This window comes from Pollachius pollachius (assembly GCF_949987615.1).
Source record: "Pollachius pollachius genome assembly, chromosome: 8".
Classification (NCBI taxonomy): Eukaryota; Metazoa; Chordata; class Actinopteri; order Gadiformes; family Gadidae; genus Pollachius; species Pollachius pollachius.
This window is the reverse complement of record NC_136941.1, coordinates 19,129,111-19,152,367: the sequence shown is the minus strand read 5'-3', so window position 1 is coordinate 19,152,367 and position 23,257 is coordinate 19,129,111. Positions and strand designations below refer to the sequence as shown.

Below are 23,257 nucleotides of genomic sequence, written 5' to 3'. Positions count from 1 at the left end.
TCACGCCGTCCAATAAACCCGCTGAGACGTGTGAAAGGCTAGAAAAATAAAAGTTGGTGCAAATGGGAGGTTATGTTGGGATAACTTATGGGAAACTGAACGCTTTAGTCAATGTTGGGATTGCAGATTACGATCCAATTTTATGCTCTATTTTGTGTGTCACATGTGTTTCAGAAATGATCCAATCTGCTGAGAGTCGGGTTATATCATGTGTTCTATCCTTCATTCCACCGGAGTCTGTATCCATGGTAACCAGATTTCAGTGGTGTGAAGAGTAAGAGGCATGGGGTTGTACGTCCAAAACCGACCAACAAGCCAGGGAGTCTTCTTGAGATAATGGCACCAGAATGACTTTCCATGATTGCCAAACTATTTTCACATCTAAAAATAAAGGTTTATGGTAAGTGTTGCATATGCTTGCTTTACTTAAATGTATTATTAGAATGTTTGTGTGAATTGTTAGCCTTGAGATGTTCTGGCTGGTTGTGTACTACGAATACTACCTAAATAAAGACATGTCCTGATCAATGCCTGGTGTTGTTCATTTATACAATTGCAACATTCACAAATAATCTCTATAGCAATCATACTGCCCTCAACCGATCATTACTCTTAAGCATACAAAATGACTTTCTTCCCTTAGTGAGCATGAGTAACATTTAGTTCAAGCATACAGACTCTACAATTTAATGAAAACCATCTACTTATCTCACAAAGGAGGGACCAAGTTTTTATTTAAACCGTAAAGTCATTAAATATTGTTTTCCATGCTGGGAATTACTGCAGTTATAGCCCAGTGCAATTGTCTCTGGTGATAGTATATTAAACTAATAACAAACAAAGACATCCCCACCAGCTGATGTTATTTCATTCACCATTGAATCCTAGTAGATATTATGGGAATTGCACCCAATTAAAAATGGAAAAGATACCCATATCCGCATGTCAATTTTGTGCTTTTGATACCTACTATTTTTGGGGTGTTTTCATCTGCATGAGACTTTTAGGTTCAATGAGAATAATTATAACCCCTGAAAGAGGCATTTGGAGGTTTTAAAGCACAACAACTTCCTCTTCCTGTTTTAGCTCAATCCAATCAAATCCCTGAAAAACCTTTTGAAATAAAAATAATGATAAGCAACAGATTTCTGCCTGATGGCGGTGCTTGTCGCACCCACCAAATAAACATGCATTTGCTCCTCACACACACACACACACACACACACACACACACACACACACACACACAAACACACTTGTGAAGCAAGTAGGACAAATGCATGTGGTAGAACCAATTCAAATATTCTTATAAAGAACTAATTATATTTGTTTCAAATAAAAAATACATACTGATATAGATGGACGCTAAATGGATGGCATCATGGAGTTGCTATGGAGAATTTAGAATCATGGTAAATTGAAGTAAAAGGGTTCTATTGTTTACAGTCAAGATAACTTCACTGTAAAGCGTTTGAGGGTTTGAATGTAAACATTGAGTGGGCACTACTTCAGACAATATGAAAGATCAGAGGCTCTTGTTTTTCCTCTTTCTTCTCTTAATTCCTTGCTATGGAGAAGAAACAGGTAAGAACCAATGCTACAATAACACCATTAGCAATCAATAGCAATGCTAAAGAGAACGAATTTAAGTTCACTAAAAAATAATTTACCCTTGAAACTAAGAAAGAAATAAAAGATATTCCTGGTTAGGTAGAGAAAGATATCCTGTTATTTAGTTTGTTCGTCGGGTGCTTTCACCATCGCCCAGGGTTCACATTGTGGAGGTAGCCCTACTAAGCCTGTGTTGTGGTGATTCAGTGGCCGAGGACGTGGGGGTCCATCAGATAGACCGCCTGGTGGAGCTGCTGACATCCACAGAGTGCAGGGACCTCCTCACAGCCCTGTCCAGCCCAGAGGAGAACATCTTCCAGCACCTGAAGCGCCTCCTTCCTGAGAACAACCACCTGGACGCCCAGCCCCGAGCCAGGAGGGACGCCTCCGATGCAGATGGTAATGAAACTCATGAACGTCACCAGACCAGCTACCATAACCTAAGCAGGTACTTACTTCTGACTAGAAGAAAAAGTACTGGAATATTCTGTACAAACAATACAAATATCTTTCGATATTATTGTATGCTTTAGAAAGAGCCTCTTCTATTGTCTTTTCACAAGTATTTTATACTCTTTTTGTGCTTCGGATATATGTAGCTTCTGATGTATACTCCATTCACAACCTTTCAATTCCATTTGTATAATTCTTCAAGCCAAACAGTTTCTATACAAGCGTTGTTTGCGTCTGTGTCGTTGATTTTGGAGTGCAGTCAGTTGGCGTTCCCGGGAAAAGAACTCGGGAAGGTCGAAATAATAAAATGACGTGATGGCAGAGAAAACGAGCCTACGCAGCCCTCCCCAGAGATTCTTCTGGCACTTCTTGCACCTCCAAAATGTTGTCACTTGCACTTCTTTTGAAGTGTGCTGACTGCTCCAGTGAGAGTGGAGGAGGAGGACAAGCCACCCAGCTCTTCCTCCTCATCACACCGAGTGTTAGCGGGCTCTCCGGCGGGGAGGTAGTGGTCCGTCCTGACACCCATATGTTGAGTGTGTTTACCAGCCAGGGAGGCGGAGTGCAGGACAGCGCTGACACGCTGGCTGCTGAGGAACGGGGAGCAGATATACTACGACAGGCTGTCCCGCGGCCTGCAGCACATTGGCAGGTCAGACATCGCCGCAGGTGAGGAACTAACGCAGTGCGGAGAGAGAGAGAGGACGGAGCGGCATGACAATAGTACTGAGAAGAGAGAGAGAGAGAGAGAGAGAGAGGACAGAACGGCATGACAATAGTACTGAGAGAGAGAGTGAGAGAACGAAGCGGCATGACAATAGTACTGAGAATAGAGAGAGAGAGAGCGAGAGAGAGAGAGAGGGAGGACAGAACGGCATGACAATAGTACTGAGAGAGAGAGAGAGAGAGAGAGAGAGAGAGAAATAAGTAAGCACAAAGTTAATGTTAACTTAATGACTTTCAAACAAAGTAGTTAAGGTTTCTTCCCTCCACAGCCAACACTGTTGGTTTCACACCACACTAATAAACTTTCCATGTACAATTCTATGTTGCTGATTACAGCGAAATCTCCGGGGGCCACTACACAGCAATGCCATGGTCCCTCGATGGCAAGCAAATTGGAACAAAGCACCCATGGGCTATACTGTTGTGCACGAGTGTGTGTGTGTGTGTGTGTGTGTGTGTGTGTGTGTGTGTGTGTGTGTTTGTGTGTGTGTGTGTATGTGTTTTCAAACTGGGTTTACTCCAGTCAATAGGACCTATTCAACACTTTTTAACAACGTCTTGTAATTGCTTCATTACTCGGAGATCCGTTTTAATTGGAACTTCAAATGTGGCGTATTCTGCACAATGCTCATTCCTGACATGTGGCGTGCGGCGTGGCGGTGGCGGCGGCGGTCCACTGTAGCGAGGAAAACTCTCGCACAGCCGAGTGGCGTTGGATAGCGGGGAGGTGTAAATGATCAGACAGAGGACTCGCTGAGGAGACGACACCAGCCAGAGTACAAACCATCTGCTGCTTTCATCAGCTGAGTCTGGGGGAAGACGGCAGAGAGGGGCAGGGGAGGATTTAAAGGAGAAGGAGAAGCTGCGATGGGCAGACATGAATCATAAGATGGGAATTAGACGGCGTCAACAGCGGCACAGAAAAAAATAACACTCTCTCTCAGATCAAAAGGCTGCATACTTTTTTCCCTCGGATTCAGCAATTAGCGCGCGTCTCGCTGCGAGGCGGTGTGCACGTGAACACGATATTCCTCATTTCTGTTTGCAAACCCAACGGCTCTCCTGACGACACCGGCCGGTTGTGTTTTTTTTAGGATAGGAAGTAACGTTCCGAAAATATTTGAATACTAATAGTCAGTACTAGTATATTAAATGAAATACTGAATTGGAGAATCCCTTTAAAATGTAATACTGAGTTGGAAAACTATTAACTATTAACTACTATTAACTATGAATTTCTTTCAGGGGTATTTATTTGAGGTCTAATATGAGACTCGAATGACTTTCAGCTATCCGCTGTGTTTGTCTATTCATTTCCATGCCAATATGGAGTTGATTTACTTTTGATAAACTGCTTGATTGGTGCCAGACTAAATGATGGAGTCTAGTGCTGAGGATTCTGTTTTTGGTTTCCAGAGGTGGGGAAGAACATCAACCAGGACAAATCCCTGGGTCTCAAACGCTACGTTGAGGGCTACCACAAACACGCCAGCCGGTTAAAGACGCTGCCCGCCCGCTCAGAGAGAAGCCGGCAGCCACGCCAAGACTCCAGAAAAACAGCCAGGAAGGGTAAGGTCCTTCATCTGGTGACGCACTCTCACCACACTCGGCACAGCACGCTGTCACTTGTCGCTGACACCCTTCAGGGACCGGCTCCCCGGGAGGAAGTTGACATTTGTTAATGACACATCACCAACAGCGGTAGTACGAGAGGTGTACAGAGTACGTCACACAGCCCCGATTAAAGATTCCTCCCCTGCCTGTGAGTACTGAACATGCTGACGTCTACTCAAGTTAAACTGCTTTCGCTGGAAGCAGTTGCTTTTAGAGAAGTGTATCCAGAAACATTTGCATTTGCAGAACTCCTCTAATGAACAGACTTGCTGCTCGTGGAACAACTAATGCGCCACACAAATTGCCTCATGAGAATCCTCCGAGAGCCCCTGCACAGTTTGTCTTTTGAGTCGTGGTGGCGTGGAAAGTTTCCAGAATAGTGCGCTCCCACATACTCGAGTACTACAGTACAGACGGAGACTTCAGACTGTACTGAGCTGCTGTCCACCACCGCAGAACAAGCAGATAATCATAGTAGTTGGCAAGATTTCCTGACCAAGCAGAGAATCGTGAATCTTGGAAACAGTAAACATTTCACATAAAAAATTTGCATGAAGCACATTGTTCTGTTAATAGAGTCAATGTGTCTGATGGATTCCAAAACATTATGTCGTATATAAGGCATTAAAAGCTCAGAGGACATATAATGGTAGTGATGAACAAATCCTATTAAGGACTGCTTGGACTCTGTGTAGTTCTCTGTATCAAACCAAAGTTGTACTTTCAAGAGAGTATGACGTGGAGAAGTCTCAACCAGAGCCTAAATATCTTGGATCTTTCTGGGCTGTCCCTCTTGAGACTGTGTGGATTCCAAAAGGCACGGATGGCTTATTTGATTGTTTCTGTCCCCACTGTAGTCCTACATCTACTTTGTGTTTAGATGAGACGCCAGAATAGATTGGTTGGCCGTGGGCATCTTTCCAACTCATTACTGCTAAACTTCAGCACCCTAACCATACAAGGCTATTTGTTCCCTGGACGCCTGCAAACTCAAAAATGTAATTATCACCTGTCATTCACACACAACAGCCTCCTCCTGGGAACTTTACCCAAGTTACAACTTCAAGTTAAGAAGGAATGGCAAAGGCAGGAGGCTCCTCTGATCACAGAGATGCCCTCCCACCCTGGCTTAATAGTCACTTTAGAGAAGTTATATACTGCTTGTGTGTGTGTGTGTGTGTGTGTGTGTGTGTGTGTGTGTGTGTGTGTGTGTGTGTGTGTGTGTGTGTGCGTGTAAGTGCGTGCGTGCGTGTGTGTGTGCGTGCGTGCGCGTTAGTCCGGGACCTAACATGGCGGGACCTGGACCTGGTTCTGGAGCGGGCCCCGGTCCTCCTGCGGGGGGGCCAGGGGGTCCTGGATGGGGCGTGGCCGCTGCTCTACGGCCTGCTGCTGGGCGTGGGCGGAACCCTCCTCCTCCTCCACATGGCGGTCCGCATCTCCATGAGGGGCCGGCAGAGTGGCCCCCCACGAGGGAGCAGGGGGCAGGGAGACGCCGCGTCCAGGGGGCCCATTGGGGCCCGGAGGACACATGTGACCCAACAGAGGCCTATCAGGGGGTGTTGATGGCCACACTTTAATGATTAAACCAAGCTATTCCTGAAACCGTCCCTGTTGCGTGAATCATGATACGTGTCAAGACTTCCGTGCAAAGAAAATATTCAAGTTGAGTACATTGTCGGTTGAAAATACAAATCCATTGTTTCACTTCTTCAGTAAAACTATCCGGTCAGTTCCAGTTTTCAAAATGCGCCACCAATTCCAATTTCAAAAAGACATCGGATAGGATTCACCTGTGGACAAGGTAATTATGCACCCGGTGCGTCGGCCAGGGTGCCAGTGGCGGGAGGACTGGAGGAAGGGGACAGATGCGCCGGTAAGCCAACCCTTCTCACACCAAAGGGCATTCCGGTGTTCCTGTGATACCGATGCCACTTTCCATTTCCCCCGCAAGTGACGAGTGTGTGCCCGTCTGGCGTGGAAGAACAACTAATTATCCAGGCTGGCACCCACTCTCCATCCCCCTCACCCCACCCCCACCCACCCCCCACCCCCCAAACCAAAGCCTGCAGATCGCCCCACAGGCAATCCAAAAGACTAATAACAATAACAATGCAAGCAGACAATAGAGCACTCTTGGCTGTGATAGCAGACTTGGGCATCGGTGATCGAATCCAAATGGAAAAAAAGATGGAGGATTATTTTCGCAGGTATGAAGTAGCCAGGGTTTGCTGGCAAGCTGGGATGACTTTGTGTATGAAAATACCTCATAGAAATACCAGGAATGACACAGAGGCTACATCCATTTTGAAATAGTAAAGCTATGTTAAGAACGCTGGGATTTAGGGAGGAAATGGCAGTGCTTCCTGGAACATTGTTATACATTTGCCTGCTTGGCCAACGTTATATAGCACAAAGCATCTTTATATTTAAAGGTTTCTGTCTGTCAAATCCTCTAATTATTAAGAATATAAATGAAATAATTATATTATATAAATTTGGCCAATTATGTTTCAGCATGCATAGCGAATCAATAATTAGGAGGTACTAAAACGGCAATTAGACTGCTCTTATGTTATTTTCAGAAATGGATTACAAGTCTGACCAGAAGTGGGGAAAGGCTCATCCCTCAAGGCTTGCTTATACAAAAAGAGCAAGAGGATGTTAATTTGATTACCACTGAGAGAAATATGATAAATATTTCAACACGAGGGGTCACTGTCGTGTCTAATTACGACCTTCGGGGACATTATTTACATTACCAAGAAGAGCCATGTCGTGCAAATATGTTGATGAAACGCTTGTTTTTCTCGTCACCACAACAGCCGTGGCCTGTCACGCCATCTCTCTCCACGTGCAAACTTTCCTTCTTCACTTCTTCCACGCCAGCTGTTGGCATCGTGCATGTGCCGACGGTGACAGGTTCACCTGCTGCGGGCTCACCTGTACACCTGTACGCAGCGGAGAGGAAAGCGGAAGTTTTGCATGGTTGAATGAATCACGGAGAGGAACAACACGCCGCATGAGGCTGGCGTCACCGTAAAAGTGACACGTTCAGAAAAACCACCCGAGCCTCGGGGGACCATCAGGATATTTACGTTTGCGTCTTTTGACGAATATCAGCAGATGATTCTGCAGAGAGGAACATAATGTCAACTCGCGAGATCGAGGAGGTCTCACGAGACTTAACACCCCCTGAGACTATACAGTCTGGATGTTTATCACTAGACACTTTTCCAACTTTTTTGACTATCTGAAGCCTGAACGTGCCAACTTTAATTTCTTAACGATGCCAATATCACGGAATAGGCAGGTCTATTCGGCAGTTAAAAAATATGTCATTTGAATACAAATGACAAAATGAACAAAAACTTGACATGGAATTGGCATAACATCCAAGGGATGGGAGAAGCATGAGGTGTCACTATTCAAGCACATCAGTTTTACATTTATTTGAAAGCTTATTTTTCTGCTTGTCATGCTCTTCTGTTGGCCGTGTAGCATACAATAGTTTGTGGAGCGGATTCTATGAGGAGGGTGCATCTGTCACTTGTGATTGGCTTGGCCCGGCATCAGGAGTCAAGTGCCTTGTCTGGATGAAAATGTAGATGGGGGGGAGGAAGCGATGCGTGCCGAGACGACGCATGGCGGCGGGATTGTGTCCTTGATGCGGCGGCGGCGGGGCGTTCTGCTCCGCGGCCTCTGGGGTGTGCTCAGCGTCACTAAAGGCTTTGACTTCACCTCCCTCCCTCCTATTTGCATCTCCATTCATCCGTGGAGTTGCCGCAGTCCCCGCACACAGCCATCACTCTCCCTTTTGCTCAATATATCCAGATCACACGAGCAAACAAGATCACACTGGCTATTTTAAAGTCACATTGGCGTACTTCTTTTCTTCTTTTTTAAATCGCATTGGCTCAGCTCTTACAACTTCGTTTTCATGGTTACCTCAGCTGGACTGCAACACATCATCTCGCAAAGTTTTGTTTCTGATTAGAGGTTTCTGGGGGTGTTCTAGTGATGCCACAGTGCCACCCTGTGGTGGAAAAGGCAATCGCAGGAGCAAATGTACGAATATAAGATCTTACTATGGCAAGTTATTAAATAACAAAACACTGGAAAAGGAAATGTGGCTATTGCTCAATTAGGAAATTACAATATATTTCATTCTGCAAAATCGGAAAACAGATGTGGGCCATTGATTGCTTGGTAAAGCTTTACAGATAAACTAAAGTAATCTTCAAAGGAATATGAGGTATAAACGATGCCAACAAGCAGTCCAAGCAGCCAGACATCTGTGAGCAGATAGCAGTTCCGATCTGTCATCAGTCAGTGTAGCTGTCTCTGTAATTGGAATTTGCTGTGTGTGGTATACACATTTGTAATGTTTCAAACCAGATGTGCAGTGTCTGAAGCAGCCTACCTTTCCATAAAGTCCACACAGTGTGAGACTCAGCGCAATTATATGGGTAGGCGTTTTTAAACTGCTATGCTGTCACAATAGAGTTGATTATTATGGACGGTTGCGGAGGAGAAAATAAATTTTGTCATTTTGTATGGATGAATCAATACAAGGTTTGGACACATTCAAGAGAAATAATCATGTACAAAAATAATTGCAATATGGATTTTCTTTACCTGAAGTGCCCTACAATCACACAGTAATTATTCTGAAGAAAACAACATAACTATACTTTCCTCCTTCACCGCTGTTTCAATATTGTTTATATATATATAAGTGTCTATTAGTAAGTGGCAATAAACATAAGTGTACTATTACAATAAATAACTTTGAAAAATTGTAACAGCATTGAATTCTGCCGATTAAAGGTCAGAAGGAGGACATGCTTGTAGAAAGAAAATACATCACAATTGATATGCTTACTTTTATGCTTGCTTATATTATATTTATATAAGTTGTTAACTCAGAGATCTCACATTGGCTGTCAATATTTTATACATGCTAACTCATTGGATGTCAGTATTTTATACATGCTAATTCATTGGATGTCAGTATTTTATATACGCTAACTTATTGGATGTCAGTATTTTATATACGCTAAATTGCAAACTCACAGGTCTCACCCTTGAAGCTGTGGAAGAGTCTTGGTTGCCTATGGGAGACCACCCAACTACAAACTGATAACACCCCTTCTGCTTGTGGTTCTTACCCCGATTCAGCCAAACATGGTATGTTGAATGGAGACTATGCATCAAAAATATGTTTTCATCCACCAGATTCAATTCGTTTTCAGAAATGCCATATGCCATAAGTACCATAAGAAACAGACAAAACCTTTTAAAATCGTAGAGCAGGGTAATGTAGTTTGGCAAACAAATATACCTAGATACTCAAATCTTTAAAGCCATATTCAAGTAAGTGTTTCACTATAGTATATAATGCATTGAATCTGAATTCACCCAAAAGTGATTATAGACTGCACAGACAGATACTTGCTGTTGTGTTTCATGTGTCCTAGTGTTTTTCACGTTTATTACATCCACCTCATGGAAAGGTCATCCATGTTGTCCAAACCATAGGCGTGGCAGCCGCAGTGGGCACCCACACACATACACACCTTAAGTGGTTACTACCACTGCACTCGCAGAATACATTGCATTATGCATGCGGTAGCCATATAACATTTGGCTACCGAAGCATCACACATGAGTTATAACACTGATGAAGCAATCATGCAAAAGTTATTGAATTAGGGCCCTGTAATAACATAACAAGCAGCTGTGTTGGCATGTTGGTGCAAGGCATTACAGGATCCACTCCCATGATGCCCCAGAGTTCTAATGAGTGTGGCCTGGTGACGAGGCTGGCTACTACGTGTATCAACAGACTGGTTTGTTTATCTGATTACCTGCTTCTCTGTGGATTGAGTACGATGATGTGATGACGTATCAGTCATTAAGTCGATTCCTCTTTTATATTATAGAAAAGCACATGGTTGGATGATCCTGTAGTAGTATTATTGCTAAATTATTAGCTAGTAGTATCAAGCAATGACCACAATAAAAGTTATTGTTAGTGAGCTCAGGGTTGCACACAAGGAATCAAATACTTATTTCAATGGAAAAAGATACTTATTCCTGCTAGAACTCAAAATAAATAGGACTAAGTCAACTAAATGGTAAAGTAGCAGTCTATTTATTTCCAGACATGCGATCGCAGTTTAATTGTTTGGGTGAATAATTAGCCAAGTGTCTGCGTGAAGCAGGCTCAATAATTGTAATTAATCACTAGAGATTGCTGCATTCTCGCGATTCTCTTGCCATCGGTGTACGGGAAGTGAAACAATAGGCAACATTAATTCCCGTCAGCTATCAGCGGTCAGATGCCCTGAACTGCTCCGTAAATAGGCTAAATCCTTTCCAGAGGCGCCACGTTTTGCTGAAAAGGCACAATCAAGATTTATGATGCCAACTGGTCTGTTAATGAAGCAGAATACATCCCCCAACACGGGCTTATGAATCACTTGTGTGTAGAGTCACAATTTGCTGCTTCATCAATGTCAAACAGCTGTTTACTACATTTACAGAAGTGGTGGTGGTGGAGTTGGTGGTGTGGGATGCTCCGTCATCTTTGGTGTGGAAGATTAATTTCTTACAACAAGCCACGCACGCCCGTTTTGGCAGCCGCCGTGTAATTGGAATAGTTATTCAAGTTGTTCAAATTTGAATGTTTTGAAAGGGTCATGGCTGAGTATTTCTTGGGGAGGTGCTCTCCGTGTAATAGGCCGCCGCTACCCTCGGCCCGCACAGGTCCCCTGGTGACACAACACAAGTTATCCTCCTCAGACACAACGCAATTAGTCTCAATAGCAGAGGAGCTACTGGGCGTGTGAACAAACTTAATGCATTAATCTCTCAGTCGCTCCTTTCCAACGGGGACCTTGTTAATCAAACCATTATGGTCAATGAACGTGCAATGAGTGCAAAATTAATTTCTCGCAGAACTTCATATTACAGGGATTGAAAACTTCAACAGTTCATTACAGGCAGCGCAGTCTAATTTGAAAAGGGATTTGGCAAGAATTATGTCCTTATTCAATGGGATTGGAGTTTAACTTTTAAAAAGGAAAGGTTACGGCATATATATATATATACATATATACGCATCCAAAAGGTTCCCCTCATTTTGAAGTCTGTGTGTTTATGGTCTTTGTTTTTCTTCGACTGGCATCCCAATTAAGGGATAATTTCTCCAACAACTGGAAGGTTAAATGAATGCAGTCTATAGAGCTTCCACGGCCATCTGAAGCTCACAAGAGCGACCGGCACTAAAATCAACAAACCGCAAGTCAAAACTGGAAGTCAAAACAAGTGAAAACAGATTAGAGTGGCACTGCCTAGACTCCACGGCAGGATTTTCATTTAATTTCTCACGAGAGCACCCACCCCGAACCCTGATTGCACAAGGACAATCCAACCCCATGTCAAGTGACACGGCGCAGACAGCTCCCCTCATGGCAGGCCCCAGGTGGCGGGCGAGTGAGGGATGGGAGAAACGAGTGGGAGGGAGGGGAGAGAGAGATAGAGAGGGGGATGTAGATCACAGAGAGGCAAGGCCTTCCAAATGAAAGCTGATTGCTGTCTAAGCCTTGTAATCACTTGTGGTGCCAATTTGCTTTCGGGGAAGGAAGAGAAAAAAAGAGGTGGAGAGCAGTGAACCAGGTGCAGGCCAGAATATCTTTGGAAGAAGTTGTTAATGGCTTCATAAATGCATTCATGCGTCATCCGCGGCATACCGATGGTATCACCTGCCAGCTACTGAGGCTTGACACCTGCTTCATTCTAACCCAGACCTGCTCAATCTTATACAGACCTGCTCAAACTAACCCAGACCTCCTCAATCTAACCCAGACCTGCCCCATCTATCCCAGACCTGCTCCATCAAACCCAGACCTGCTCAATCTAACCTAGACCTGCTCATTCTAACCTTTAAGACTCAATTACCATCCCTTTTCTATCCTTTATAATATATATATATATATATATATATATATATATATATATATACTGTGTGTGTGTATATATATATATATATATACACACACACAGTATATTATAAAGTGGGATCTGTGGTAATTGCTGATTATCAGATTCTTTGTGTGGCTTTATTCTTTATGAAGTTTGAGGTGGAAAGCAAAAAGAACGGTCTCCAAGCTTTTCATGAGGATGTATATTTTTTCTGTAAAAACTGAGGGGTTGCAGCGGAGCAGAGCAACTGTATGTAAAGTTGCTGATGCCACGTACTTTATGCCTTCCTCCCTTCCCTGAGACATTGTCTCCTCACCAGGGAACAGCCAACAGACTGCTAGTCTAGCATCATCTCACAGCTGTGGCCCAGCGCACTTCTCAGTTAATTACAGTAGCGCTCTCTCTCTCTCTCGCTCTCTCTCTCGCTCTCTCTCCATGTGCATGTGTTAATGTGTGTGTGTTTATCCGCTCGGTCAGCAAGTTCACTCAGTAGTTAATTTAAGCGGTGGGTCATATTTGCCTTATGGCTCCAGGCACCGGATTATGAGTCAATATACTGTTGTCTGGGATTTGGATTTTCTCTATTGCTCCATCAGGGGAAGGAAGTACTGCTTACAACAAAATATACAACTTTGTATGACCTGTTCAAATTGTTGTTGAGTAAGAACACACAAGTTCACAACTACAGCATATTTAAGACACTTTATTACAATTACAAAACAACGGATGATTCATTCATGCGGCACATGCTCAAAACATTTCCTGTGGAGAAACAAATTCATTTTTTAGATATAGCGTACTGCATCTGTTGTGTCAGTATGTCTCAGCAGGAACACCACGTCAGCGTTTGATATAAGATCACAGAGAATGACAACGTACTTGTTCCAGGTCCTTCTGATCGTCCGTATTGAAGGCCAGTTCTCGCCTCTCCCTCTCTACCTGCAGACGGAGAACATGTTCAAATGCATACAGTCCAGCATGCATTCCAGTACTCCAGCAACAGATTGGTGGTAAGACGGCCATGTTTCAGACATGGGCTGTGTTCGAATTGGTCCACTTTTGCCTTGATAGTCCACTATTTAGATTGTCACCATTTTGTAGTGTTAGAGTATAAATCTAGTTCCCATTATAGGGCTTATATAGTACTCAATACCCATTTTGCGCCTTAAATAAGTGTACAACTGATGCACTTATTTCCTCATCATATCCCATGATGCATTGCTGATTGCTTTGTCATCCATTGGAGATCGTCCAGCACATATTTGTTCTTTATGCAAATAAGCTGTAAGTGGGTTGCAAAAACATGTCTGTTGATTTATGAGACAATACCTGTCTCGCTGATGGATTTAACGATATAGCGCACTATTCTTAATAGTGTACTATACAGTGTTCACTATGTAAGGAATAATGACCGTAACAGTGAGCCAGATCGAATGCAGCCAATGTCTTTGAAAGGCCAGTCGTAACATGAGTAGCAAACGTAGCCTGCCTTGGATAGTCCTGCGGTGTTTCCAGCGGATGTGTGCTGAGCGTGGAGCACGGCATCGTGGACGGAGAGAAAGAGGTGAGTACGAGGTATCCCCCCCTCGCCGTCAAACACCCCGCCCACCTTCAGCTCCTCGTACACCTGGGCTGCAAACCAGCGGCACACCGACGTCACGCATAGCTGTCCTTACCTCGGCTGTTGGCTATGTTACTAGATAGTCATTTAACCACAAATAATAGATCTTATTGTTTTACCTTGAACATTGGCCAGGAGCAGTTTAATCCCCAGCATCTCGTAGCAGGAGTTCATCTGATTGGAGGTGAACAAAATCAAAAACAAAATGGCGATTTTTGGGTGGGGAGGAGGATTGGATTGGTCAAAACATTACCCAACAAGACCCCGCCAATTCTATAACCACCCCACCACAGGCTGAAGCACATACACGGTATACCCACAGTTCCTGTCTGGGATTCAGTGAGTCCCACCTTATCTTATGCTGATCACACACACGGAGGCTGACCTTGGTGAGCACTTTCACCCCGTTGAGGTCCACAAAGCAGACGCCGGCCAGGTCCAAGACCAGGGTGTGGAAGGGCATGGGCTGGGAGTCCAGGGCCGAGGGGCTGTCGGGGGGACCGCCGTCGGGCATCTGGTCCTCCAACCCACCGTCACTGAAGTGGAAGTTGACATAGCTGGTGGTGGGGGAATCACTTTTGGGGTCGAAGTCGTTCTGCAGCTCAAGCTGTGAGATTGTCTTGGGGAGGACCGGCAGGGATAGATGAAAAGAGAGGGGCGCTCATCAATAAGGGATGCATGCAATACTCTCGGATTCACCGCTCAGGGTGTCAAATGATTTCAGGGAATATAAACAATATAAATATTGCAGATGAAATGGAAAGTGATGGCAGGTTAGAGTCTATGCGCACAACGCTTTCAGATTCAATTATTTTTCAGAAATGCACGGCACAAAGTTTCAATGGCTGGAGGCTCCTGTGCCTCACTATACTGTAGAGTAAGTCGGTATTCTATCACTTCCGGGTCCCTTCAACGCCGAGCGAGCCCCACCTGTGTCTTCATAGTGACCAGACTACTGGGCTTCCTGCATCGCGACTCCTTGTCCTTCTTATCCTCCTTCTCCTTCTCCTTCTGCTGTTTCTTCACAAACTTCCTCCTGGCCAGGATAAGCTTGCCAGGGTCCAGATTGGTCTACAAGTAAACACTTATAGGTAAACACAAGCACACTTACACCCACACACGCACACACACACTGCGACAATGCAGGCATGCAAACAGGGTTGACCGTGATTGGCGGTGAAACAAGGCCATTCATTCAGCGTACCTTCTCGATGACCTTCTGTCGAAAGATTTCCGCATTTGCAAAGTAAAGTGGAGAGCAGTAGTTTACTACTTTCACACCCTTCACAGAAGCCACCTGTCCAGGAAAGAACCATATTTTAGGAGAACATACAGTAACTTGCACGTTATGTTGCAAAAATAATGTGTGCATGCTTGTGCAAGTGTGTTGGTTGTCTGTGTGTGTGGGTTGTGTGTGTGTATGTGTGTGTATGTGTGTCGGGGGTGTGTGTGTGTGTGTGTGTGTGCGTGTGTGTGTGTTTGTATGTGATTAAATGTGTATTTGTATTTATGTGTGTGTGTGTGTGTGTGTGTGTGTGTGTGTGTGTGTGTGTGTGTGTGTGTGTGTGTTTGTGTGTGTGTGTGTGTGTGTATGTGTGGCCGTGTGTGGGCTTGTGGGTGCGCGCTTCCGTGAATGCTAGGGAATTTTCAGTACCTTACTGTAGACTTTAGGATTTTTGTAGATATCCGTATCCTTAATTTGGTCGATTGCAGAGCCATTTCGACTATGAGAGGAAAAGTGTGCATTAAAATAGAAATTACATGCAATCAGAAACGAGTGCTAATGATAAAGCTCCATGCCACCCACTTACAACTGTGTTTTGAATATAACCACCAGTATGGAGAAGCCCACTCCGATGGCGACCCCATACGGCAGGCTGAGGAAGAACGTAGCCAGGAACGACACGACCCACACACACTGGATACGAGAAACACAATCACATCAGCACCGGGAAAAACAATGAAACAACTTTGCATGACAGCGTGCAGCATTGTGATGCATGGCCAAGGCTTACGCAATCCAATCTGCTCTTCTGCCACAGGTAATAGGGGTCAGAGAGTTGCAGCAGAGTGTTCTTCAAGTTGACCGCAATCAGCGCTCCGAGCACCGACTGCAATAAACGGAGAGCGACGCAGTACCACATATTACACCGCTGAAATGTTTGTGGTGGCCGTTTAATTCAATATTTCCCATAATGCAGCTCTGCGCCCACATACTTTAGGCAGGGGTTTCAGATACACGCCCAGGGTTAGCAGGGTGATCATCACCACCAGCATCACACACAGGCTGGCAAACTATGGGATGGAAGAGGCAGAGAGGTATGTGGCAGGTAATAGTGAGACCTAGATTGCTTTTGCAGGTTGTATGTGTTTAGTGGTGCAGCTCAGGGCCCCCTCCCCACCTGCGAGGTCCCCCCGGCATTGTCCACGGCGAGGGTCACCGAGAGGGCACAGCAGATGACGTGGATCTTGAAGAATGACCCGAAGAAATTACTGCATCCTAGAGCCAACATTTCCTGTCAGGGAACACACATAACGATAGCACGATGAAGTGACAACATGATGAACTGATATTAGCAATCTATAGCAGGATACACTTATCATGTCATATCATGTTGAATGAATATTAAAACAGCTTGTGAACTGATATACTCAATATTTGATAAAAGGGTCAAATTATAAATTGAAGACATGACAGAGGCCAAGCAGTTGTGGTTGATTCTGCACCTGATTGGGGTCCACGTCGTAGCCGTGCTTGGCGGCCAGGGTCCTGCCCATGGCCAGGTTGATAACATATCCTACTATAGCCAGGGAGAAGGCAGTGCTCAACATGTCCTCCCATTCACACACTGCTGGCAGGATGGGTGCAGGAAAGCTAGGAGACACATGCCAGGAGTGGTTATGGTTTGCAGTAGTGATACAGACATGATAACATCACTGAATCAGGCCAACATATGGGCTGAGGCTGAAGAGGCCTTTGTTACCCCAGAGGAATCTCCCCCACTATGTCCATGTGATATTTCTCTGGCAGGTCCAAAGGCCCGGATATGGCCGTGGCCACCACCACCTATGTAAGCAGAAACACACAAAGACCCATTGTAAAAGAAAGATCCAAAAACAATGGAAAGTGTAGATGCAAAAGTGCAATTCATAGGAAAAACAAGCTTAGTGAGGGCTGTTTCTTACTATGATGATCTCCATGGGGATGGGGAACGGTAGCTTGTGGCGGTAGCGCGCCCCCAGCTCCTTGGACACGATGAGGACCACACTGCTGATCAGGGCGAAGACCAGCGAGGAGATGTTGGTGTGGGGAAGGCCGCGTAAGATGTCTATAAGAGTCTAGTGGAGCGCAGTGAGGAACAGGGTAGGTTCATTACAAAATATAGGGATTATACCTTGGTCTTTAGCTGAAGACAGCTCAGGAACCTCCAGACATCACTTACATACACAACGGCCAGGGGTCCGCTGTAGGGCGGCACCTTTATCCCAAAGATGTACTTGAGAACTGAGATGAGGATCTGCAGTCCTGCAGCCGTCATGAAGCCTCTGATGAAGGACTCCGAGAGGTAGATGGCCACGAAGCCAAACTGCATAAGGCCCAGGCCCATCTACACACCGTTACAAGAGGGGCAACAATACAATGCACAGCAACGCTACAACAGTATATCGACAATGAGCTGTAATGACATCTTTCAGTCAGTGTGATCTCGATGTGATGCCAATGCGACGGCGAAAGTGTGAAGTGAACGTGACGCCAACGTGACGTCAGCGTGACGACAATGTGACGTTAAGGTGACGACAACGTGATGAATTGCTTTTTCTATAGATCTATAGATCTATATACATAATAGAGACCGATTGAGGTCTTTCAGGCAGCAAAAGCAGAACTAATTGCATTACCTGTATGATAGCTGTGAGGCAGGCGAGTGTTCCAGATATTCCCAGCCGGACGTCGTTCATCCTGTCCGTGTCCACGACGCTGGCGTTGAGCGTGGCGTTGAAATGACTGAAGTCTGACTCTGGGGCCAGCCGCAGACACACCATTCCCACCATGATGCTGAGCACAGCGAAGGTACCTGGACACATGGCCCTGATGATAATGTGTTTTACCGTCGCCTTGAAGCAGCCTATTGGGAAGACTAAGGGCAGAGTGTGGGCTCATTGAAGCAGGGCAGCCCAGGGGCCCCGAGAAACTAATCACTGGTCCTAAAAATCAAGAGGAGTGCACATAAATCTCCCAGATTTACCTGGGACCATCTGGTGGACCGTGCCCATGAAGAAATACGGGATGAGGGGGAAGAAGGAGGAGTAGAGGCCATTTACCGGAGGAAGGCTGGCCAGGAGAGCAAATGCCATGCCTGAGGAGAGGAGACAATATGCAAGTGTCAAATACTTCAATACGTAAAAACATTTAGATAGCCAGTTCATCTGTCTGTTTGCAGCCACATTATTGGGAAATATTGTTTTTGGCTATAGAAGCTCCCAGAAACCACGGGAGAGAAGGCTAGTGTTAATTTTATCACTTTATTTGAAGATAGAGATAGCACAGGACAAGAGTCTAGAATTGTAAAACCAGACTAGAAGGACTAAGTGCTAGAATATTTTTGTACTGATCACATTCACCTAATAGCGGTTTTCTAGAGAGAGACAGAGACAGAGTGACAGAGAGAGACAGAGACATACATAGAGAGAGTGCCAGAGACAGACAGAAGGAGTGACAGAGATAGAGAGTGACAGACAGAGAGAGAGACAGGGACAGTCAGAGAGAGCCAGAGACAGACAGAGATAGAGTGACAGACAGAGAGACAGTCAGAGACAGAGAGAGAGAGTGACAGAGACAGACAGAGATAGAGAATGGCAGAGAGCCAGTCAGAGAGAGAGTGACAGAGACAGAGACAGACAGAGATAGAGAGTGACAGACAGAGAGACAGTCAGAGACAGACTGAGAGAGACAGAGACAGGCCGAGAGAGAGACAGGGACAGTCAAAGAGAGAGACAGAGACAGACAGAGATAGAGAGTGACATACAGTTAGACAGTCAAAGAGAGAGACAGAGACAGACAGAGATAGAGGGTGACAGACAGAGAGACAGTCAGAGACAGACTCAGAGAGACAGAGACAGGCAGAGAGAGAGACAGAGTCAGAGACAGCCAGAGAGAGACAGAGACAGGCTGAGAGAGTGACAGAGACAGAGAGAGAGACAGAGACAGACCTTGGGGCACTTGTATAGTACCAGCGCTGACCCCACTGACGACGTCCACGAGCAGGTTCTCCTTGACCTTGTAGCGGGGCAGCCAGCTCAGCACGGGCAGGTGTCTGTACAGCAGAGCCTTCAGCCGGGCCTCGGAGCACCTGACACAGAGCAACACTCAGCTCAAAACCCCAATCAGGGGACAATCTTTTAACTTAAACTATGTTACTTTCCTTCCACCAATGACATGTCACAGTGCAGGTTTAATTGTTCTTATTGCAAGTCACATATTATCCAGGTAATTTTTGTAAAGGATCTTATACCTGAAGAGTTTCTTCACTTTCTCTCCCACTGGGAACTGCCGATCCTTTTTGTCAAAATCTCTATCGAAATCGGCAATGTTATAGGTGGGCCGATCAACCACATATCGGGGCCCGTCCTGCTCCATGGCTGTGGCACCTAGGAGGAACATATGTTGATACGTACGTATTGCTTAAATATTTGCCCCTAATAGTTACATGTGACCTTCAACTAGGCTCCATGAGTGCATTGCTTTTAGTGGACACCTTATCTAACCCTGAGCTAACCTTGGGCCAGCAGGTCAGTGGAGTGCTCTGTGTTTGATCTGGTTGATCTAGCACACCTACGCCACCAAGCCTTCTATCTCATCCATGACCAGCCTTGTTTAGCTCAAACAATAGACTTCAGGAGAAAGCATTACTTCTAAGGGAAAAAGTTAACCATCTAGATGCCATGTCATTTAACAAAGTTGAGATAAATGAATTACATAAATTTGGATGACTTAGAGTTAAGTGGTAAAAAAACCACCAAGGGATCTAGGAAATCTTAAGGGCAAGTTTCCTACAAACAGTAATTACAGCTATTGACGCGCAATTATTTGTCATTAATTTGTCTTATGAAGATATGAAAAGCTAACCACCCGATATTATCACAACAGATTATGATGTGAATAGACCCCATGAGTTAAACTGCATTAGTATTGAAAAGCAATTCTGTACCTTATCACCGGAGGAGTTCCAGTAGCATGAGGCAGACCTAAGATTTATTCAGAAGGCGGTGTTGATAAAACATCTTGAAATCCATGACCTTCAAAACTTTCTGGGTGGAGCTTACTATGAAGTTACACCAATTGTTGTCAAATAAATATATACACCTGTTGCAGTGGTAATTTAATTTTCCCACTAGGGCAAATGACTAAATACACAATCAAAATATGTGCATGTTTAAGGGATTTTTAATCTCATACCAACTTCCTTAAATTCTTTAAAAATAACAGTAATGGCTTATATGCTTAGGAAAAAACATAATAAAAGTCTTGGGTTACAAACAATAACTTACAAATACATGTTCAATTTGACAAACACAAACATAATAAATCCAAACAATTAAATGCCAATATTGTATTGAGCTAGAGGCAAGCAATACTTCATTAGAGTGTGTAGTGGTAATGAGACATTTGGGTCTGTAGACAAATGCCATAGTAGACAAGCAGAAATATCATTCAAAATCTAAAGTGCAATTATTTGTCTAATAAATTTCATGTTTTCTCCGAAGGGGAATGTTAAAGTCGTCAAATTAACTCAGCAAGCAAAGAGAAGTCTCCATCTAGTGGCATAAAACTGAAATGATCTGTAAAACGACCCAAGCCCTGTTCTTTGAAAATTGGCATTCTATGCAGCTGCTTTAAACAAAAGGTAGCTTTTTAACACATGACTATGTCAAGTGTTACTTATATTTATAGGATCTGCTGCATGAAGCCAAAAATGTAATGCCTCAGACCTCACTACAACCAAAAGATAAATAACAAACTAATTTGCCATTTGTTTTCCAACAATGACTCCTCATCTTAAATGACTACCCCAGTATAATAAAATTTCTGTCTTTGTTCAGCTCAAAATCATCACGGCTATGGACAGACAGGCTTACATACTACATAGATGTTCACTGTCATCAGAAAAGCTATTTAAAAAAAGGTGAGTATAACGGTAGACTTCAACATGAAATATCTTTTTTTTATCCAAAGTGACCTTGGTGAAGAAGAAAAACGGGAATATTTGCGGCGAGGGGAAAAATATTGTTACTTTCAGATGTTACGCTGGGGACGTCAGTCAAAGCAATGAGGGCAGCATTTACATATAAAGTGTTCGATAAAATGAAGCTTGAGTAGTTTCCGTTCTAGCACTCTGTGTTGTGGTACAACAAAAGACATTATACACCATTGGTAGTTGCAGTTAAAATTACTCTTCCGATGTGTATGTAGTCCTTTAAAAAAATGAGCCCGGCATTCAAAAAAAGAAATACACAGCTACACAAGCACACACACACACACACACACACACACACACACACACACACACACACACACACACACACACACACACACACACACACACACACACACACACACACACACGTGAAATGGGAGAACAGGTTGTAAAACCACTGTTTGTGTGTATGAAGCATGTAGAACAAATGCATGTGGAAGAGAGTCTCATGACTTCTTTTTAAATCCAGCACTATACGCATTTCCTCCCCTTGAAACAGAAGCTCATTGAACAGCTCATGCTGTTCAAATCTCCATCAAAAGCATACTCCAGTGAGTCTGACAATGTTGGTGGACTAGAAGTCGCTGAGGATGCTGATGTCTGCAAACTCCTGGCGGTATCGGTGTGAGTACATGGCCAACAGGAAGGCCCATTTGAGGGTCATGAAGCTCCAGACGCAGGACAGGTACAGGCTTTGTGGGTCAGTTGGAGCTGTAGGACAGAGTGACTCTTTCCATTAATTCCCTTGTAGCGCATGTCAACATGATGGACAACTTGGTCCAAACCGTGTCCGTTATGGTCGGTGTCCAACTTATTAGTAGTAATGTTATCCAAATTTATCTTGATACATTGTGATAAATAACATTGTTATGCATGTAAAAGCTAATACCCCTTGATGTACTTATATTGCTATAAAAAGTATGCATTGTGAATTACTTTGCTTCTGCGTGATGGCGACGGTCAGGAAAGTGATGAATGCCACGATGGCTAACAGGCAGAAGACAACACCGACAAAGATGAAGAACTTGAGCCCCTTGAGCCAGGTGCGCCAGTAGTCTTGGAGATACATGATGTGTGTCACAAGAGACCACAGGGCCAGGACTCCTGGGGACAGAAATAAACATGACCACTTCAAGTTGTTGTTATGTTATGTATCAACAGTATTTGCCAACCATAGTGTTATATCCTATACGTGGGTTGTTGCGACAGGGATTCAAGGAGGAGTGTCTGTATTGTATTTAGCGTTGAGGATCATGTGGATGTATTATGTAGAATGTAGGAATAATAATACATAATAACATGTATATGTAATATACATAATCATACATAATAATACATACTTATATGTATTATTATGCATATTAGTTAATATCTTGTTAATGATGATGCTTACTTACTGAGATCTAGGTCTCATGCTTAATGATGATGATGATGCTGATGACTATCAAATACATGTTTACTGCAAGGTGGGGTTTAGACTAAAAGGTATGAGGAACATCAAAAGGGAAGATGTGTTTGATATGAGACGTAAGTGAGTGACCATACCTGACAAGCCTCCCATCGTCGCCGTCCATGGTTGTTTATACGCGATGTTCCAGACGAAAAAGGCCGAAAATCCCACCAGCGTACCAAACGTAGCATACCCTATGCTGATGTACGTCCTGCTCGTCCCCATTATAGCACAATGTGTGTACTGGTCCTGACTAAAACACGTAAGCGTGGAATGTTTGAGGATGTTTAAGTTTAGCTCTAGCTGGTAAACACTAATCTCTTAACCTATGATGTAACGTCCTGGACGATCCTCAGCACCGCAGAAACTGCGAAGTGAGAGAATACTTCACAGGGAGAGTTGTGTTTGAATACAACTTCTTTGTTTTTCGTAAAATTACATTTAAAAGCTACATGGTCTTATAAAGAATCAACGATTGTAATCGGTAATAGGTTGAAGAAAAAATACATCACAGCAGCAGCCAAAACAAAATACCTTGTT

At 44.1% G+C, this 23,257-nt stretch overlaps 3 protein-coding genes across 3 annotated transcripts; 1 reads left to right on the top strand and 2 right to left on the bottom strand.

Annotated features, from left to right (window-relative positions):
• Nucleotides 1-648: 648 nt before the first annotated feature.
• Nucleotides 649-5,967, top strand: tmdd1 (transmembrane and death domain 1; the record flags this gene model as incomplete). Its single annotated transcript, XM_079742385.1, has 5 exons — nucleotides 649-652; nucleotides 1,819-2,010; nucleotides 2,614-2,733; nucleotides 4,207-4,359; nucleotides 5,681-5,967. 5 exons carry the CDS (start codon nucleotides 649-651, stop codon nucleotides 5,965-5,967), a joined length of 756 nt encoding a protein of 251 aa, XP_079598511.1.
• Nucleotides 5,968-12,004: 6,037 nt separating this feature from the next.
• On the bottom strand, nucleotides 12,005-19,673 carry LOC307079425 (solute carrier family 26 member 9-like; the record flags this gene model as incomplete). Its single annotated transcript, XM_079741765.1, has 20 exons — nucleotides 12,005-12,037; nucleotides 13,270-13,329; nucleotides 13,880-14,022; nucleotides 14,131-14,185; nucleotides 14,397-14,630; nucleotides 14,942-15,082; nucleotides 15,216-15,308; nucleotides 15,666-15,735; nucleotides 15,823-15,929; nucleotides 16,027-16,122; nucleotides 16,229-16,306; nucleotides 16,414-16,527; nucleotides 16,739-16,886; nucleotides 16,996-17,078; nucleotides 17,198-17,350; nucleotides 17,455-17,619; nucleotides 17,912-18,087; nucleotides 18,259-18,369; nucleotides 19,223-19,362; nucleotides 19,525-19,673. 20 exons carry the CDS (start codon nucleotides 19,671-19,673, stop codon nucleotides 12,005-12,007), a joined length of 2,349 nt encoding a protein of 782 aa, XP_079597891.1.
• Nucleotides 19,674-20,438: 765 nt separating this feature from the next.
• Nucleotides 20,439-23,257, bottom strand: slc48a1a (solute carrier family 48 member 1a). Its single transcript, XM_079741767.1, has 3 exons — nucleotides 22,813-23,257; nucleotides 22,204-22,371; nucleotides 20,439-21,978 (listed from the first exon to the last, which is right to left on the bottom strand). Exons 1-3 carry the CDS (start codon nucleotides 22,940-22,942, stop codon nucleotides 21,842-21,844), a joined length of 435 nt encoding a protein of 144 aa, XP_079597893.1. The 5' UTR covers nucleotides 22,943-23,257; the 3' UTR covers nucleotides 20,439-21,841.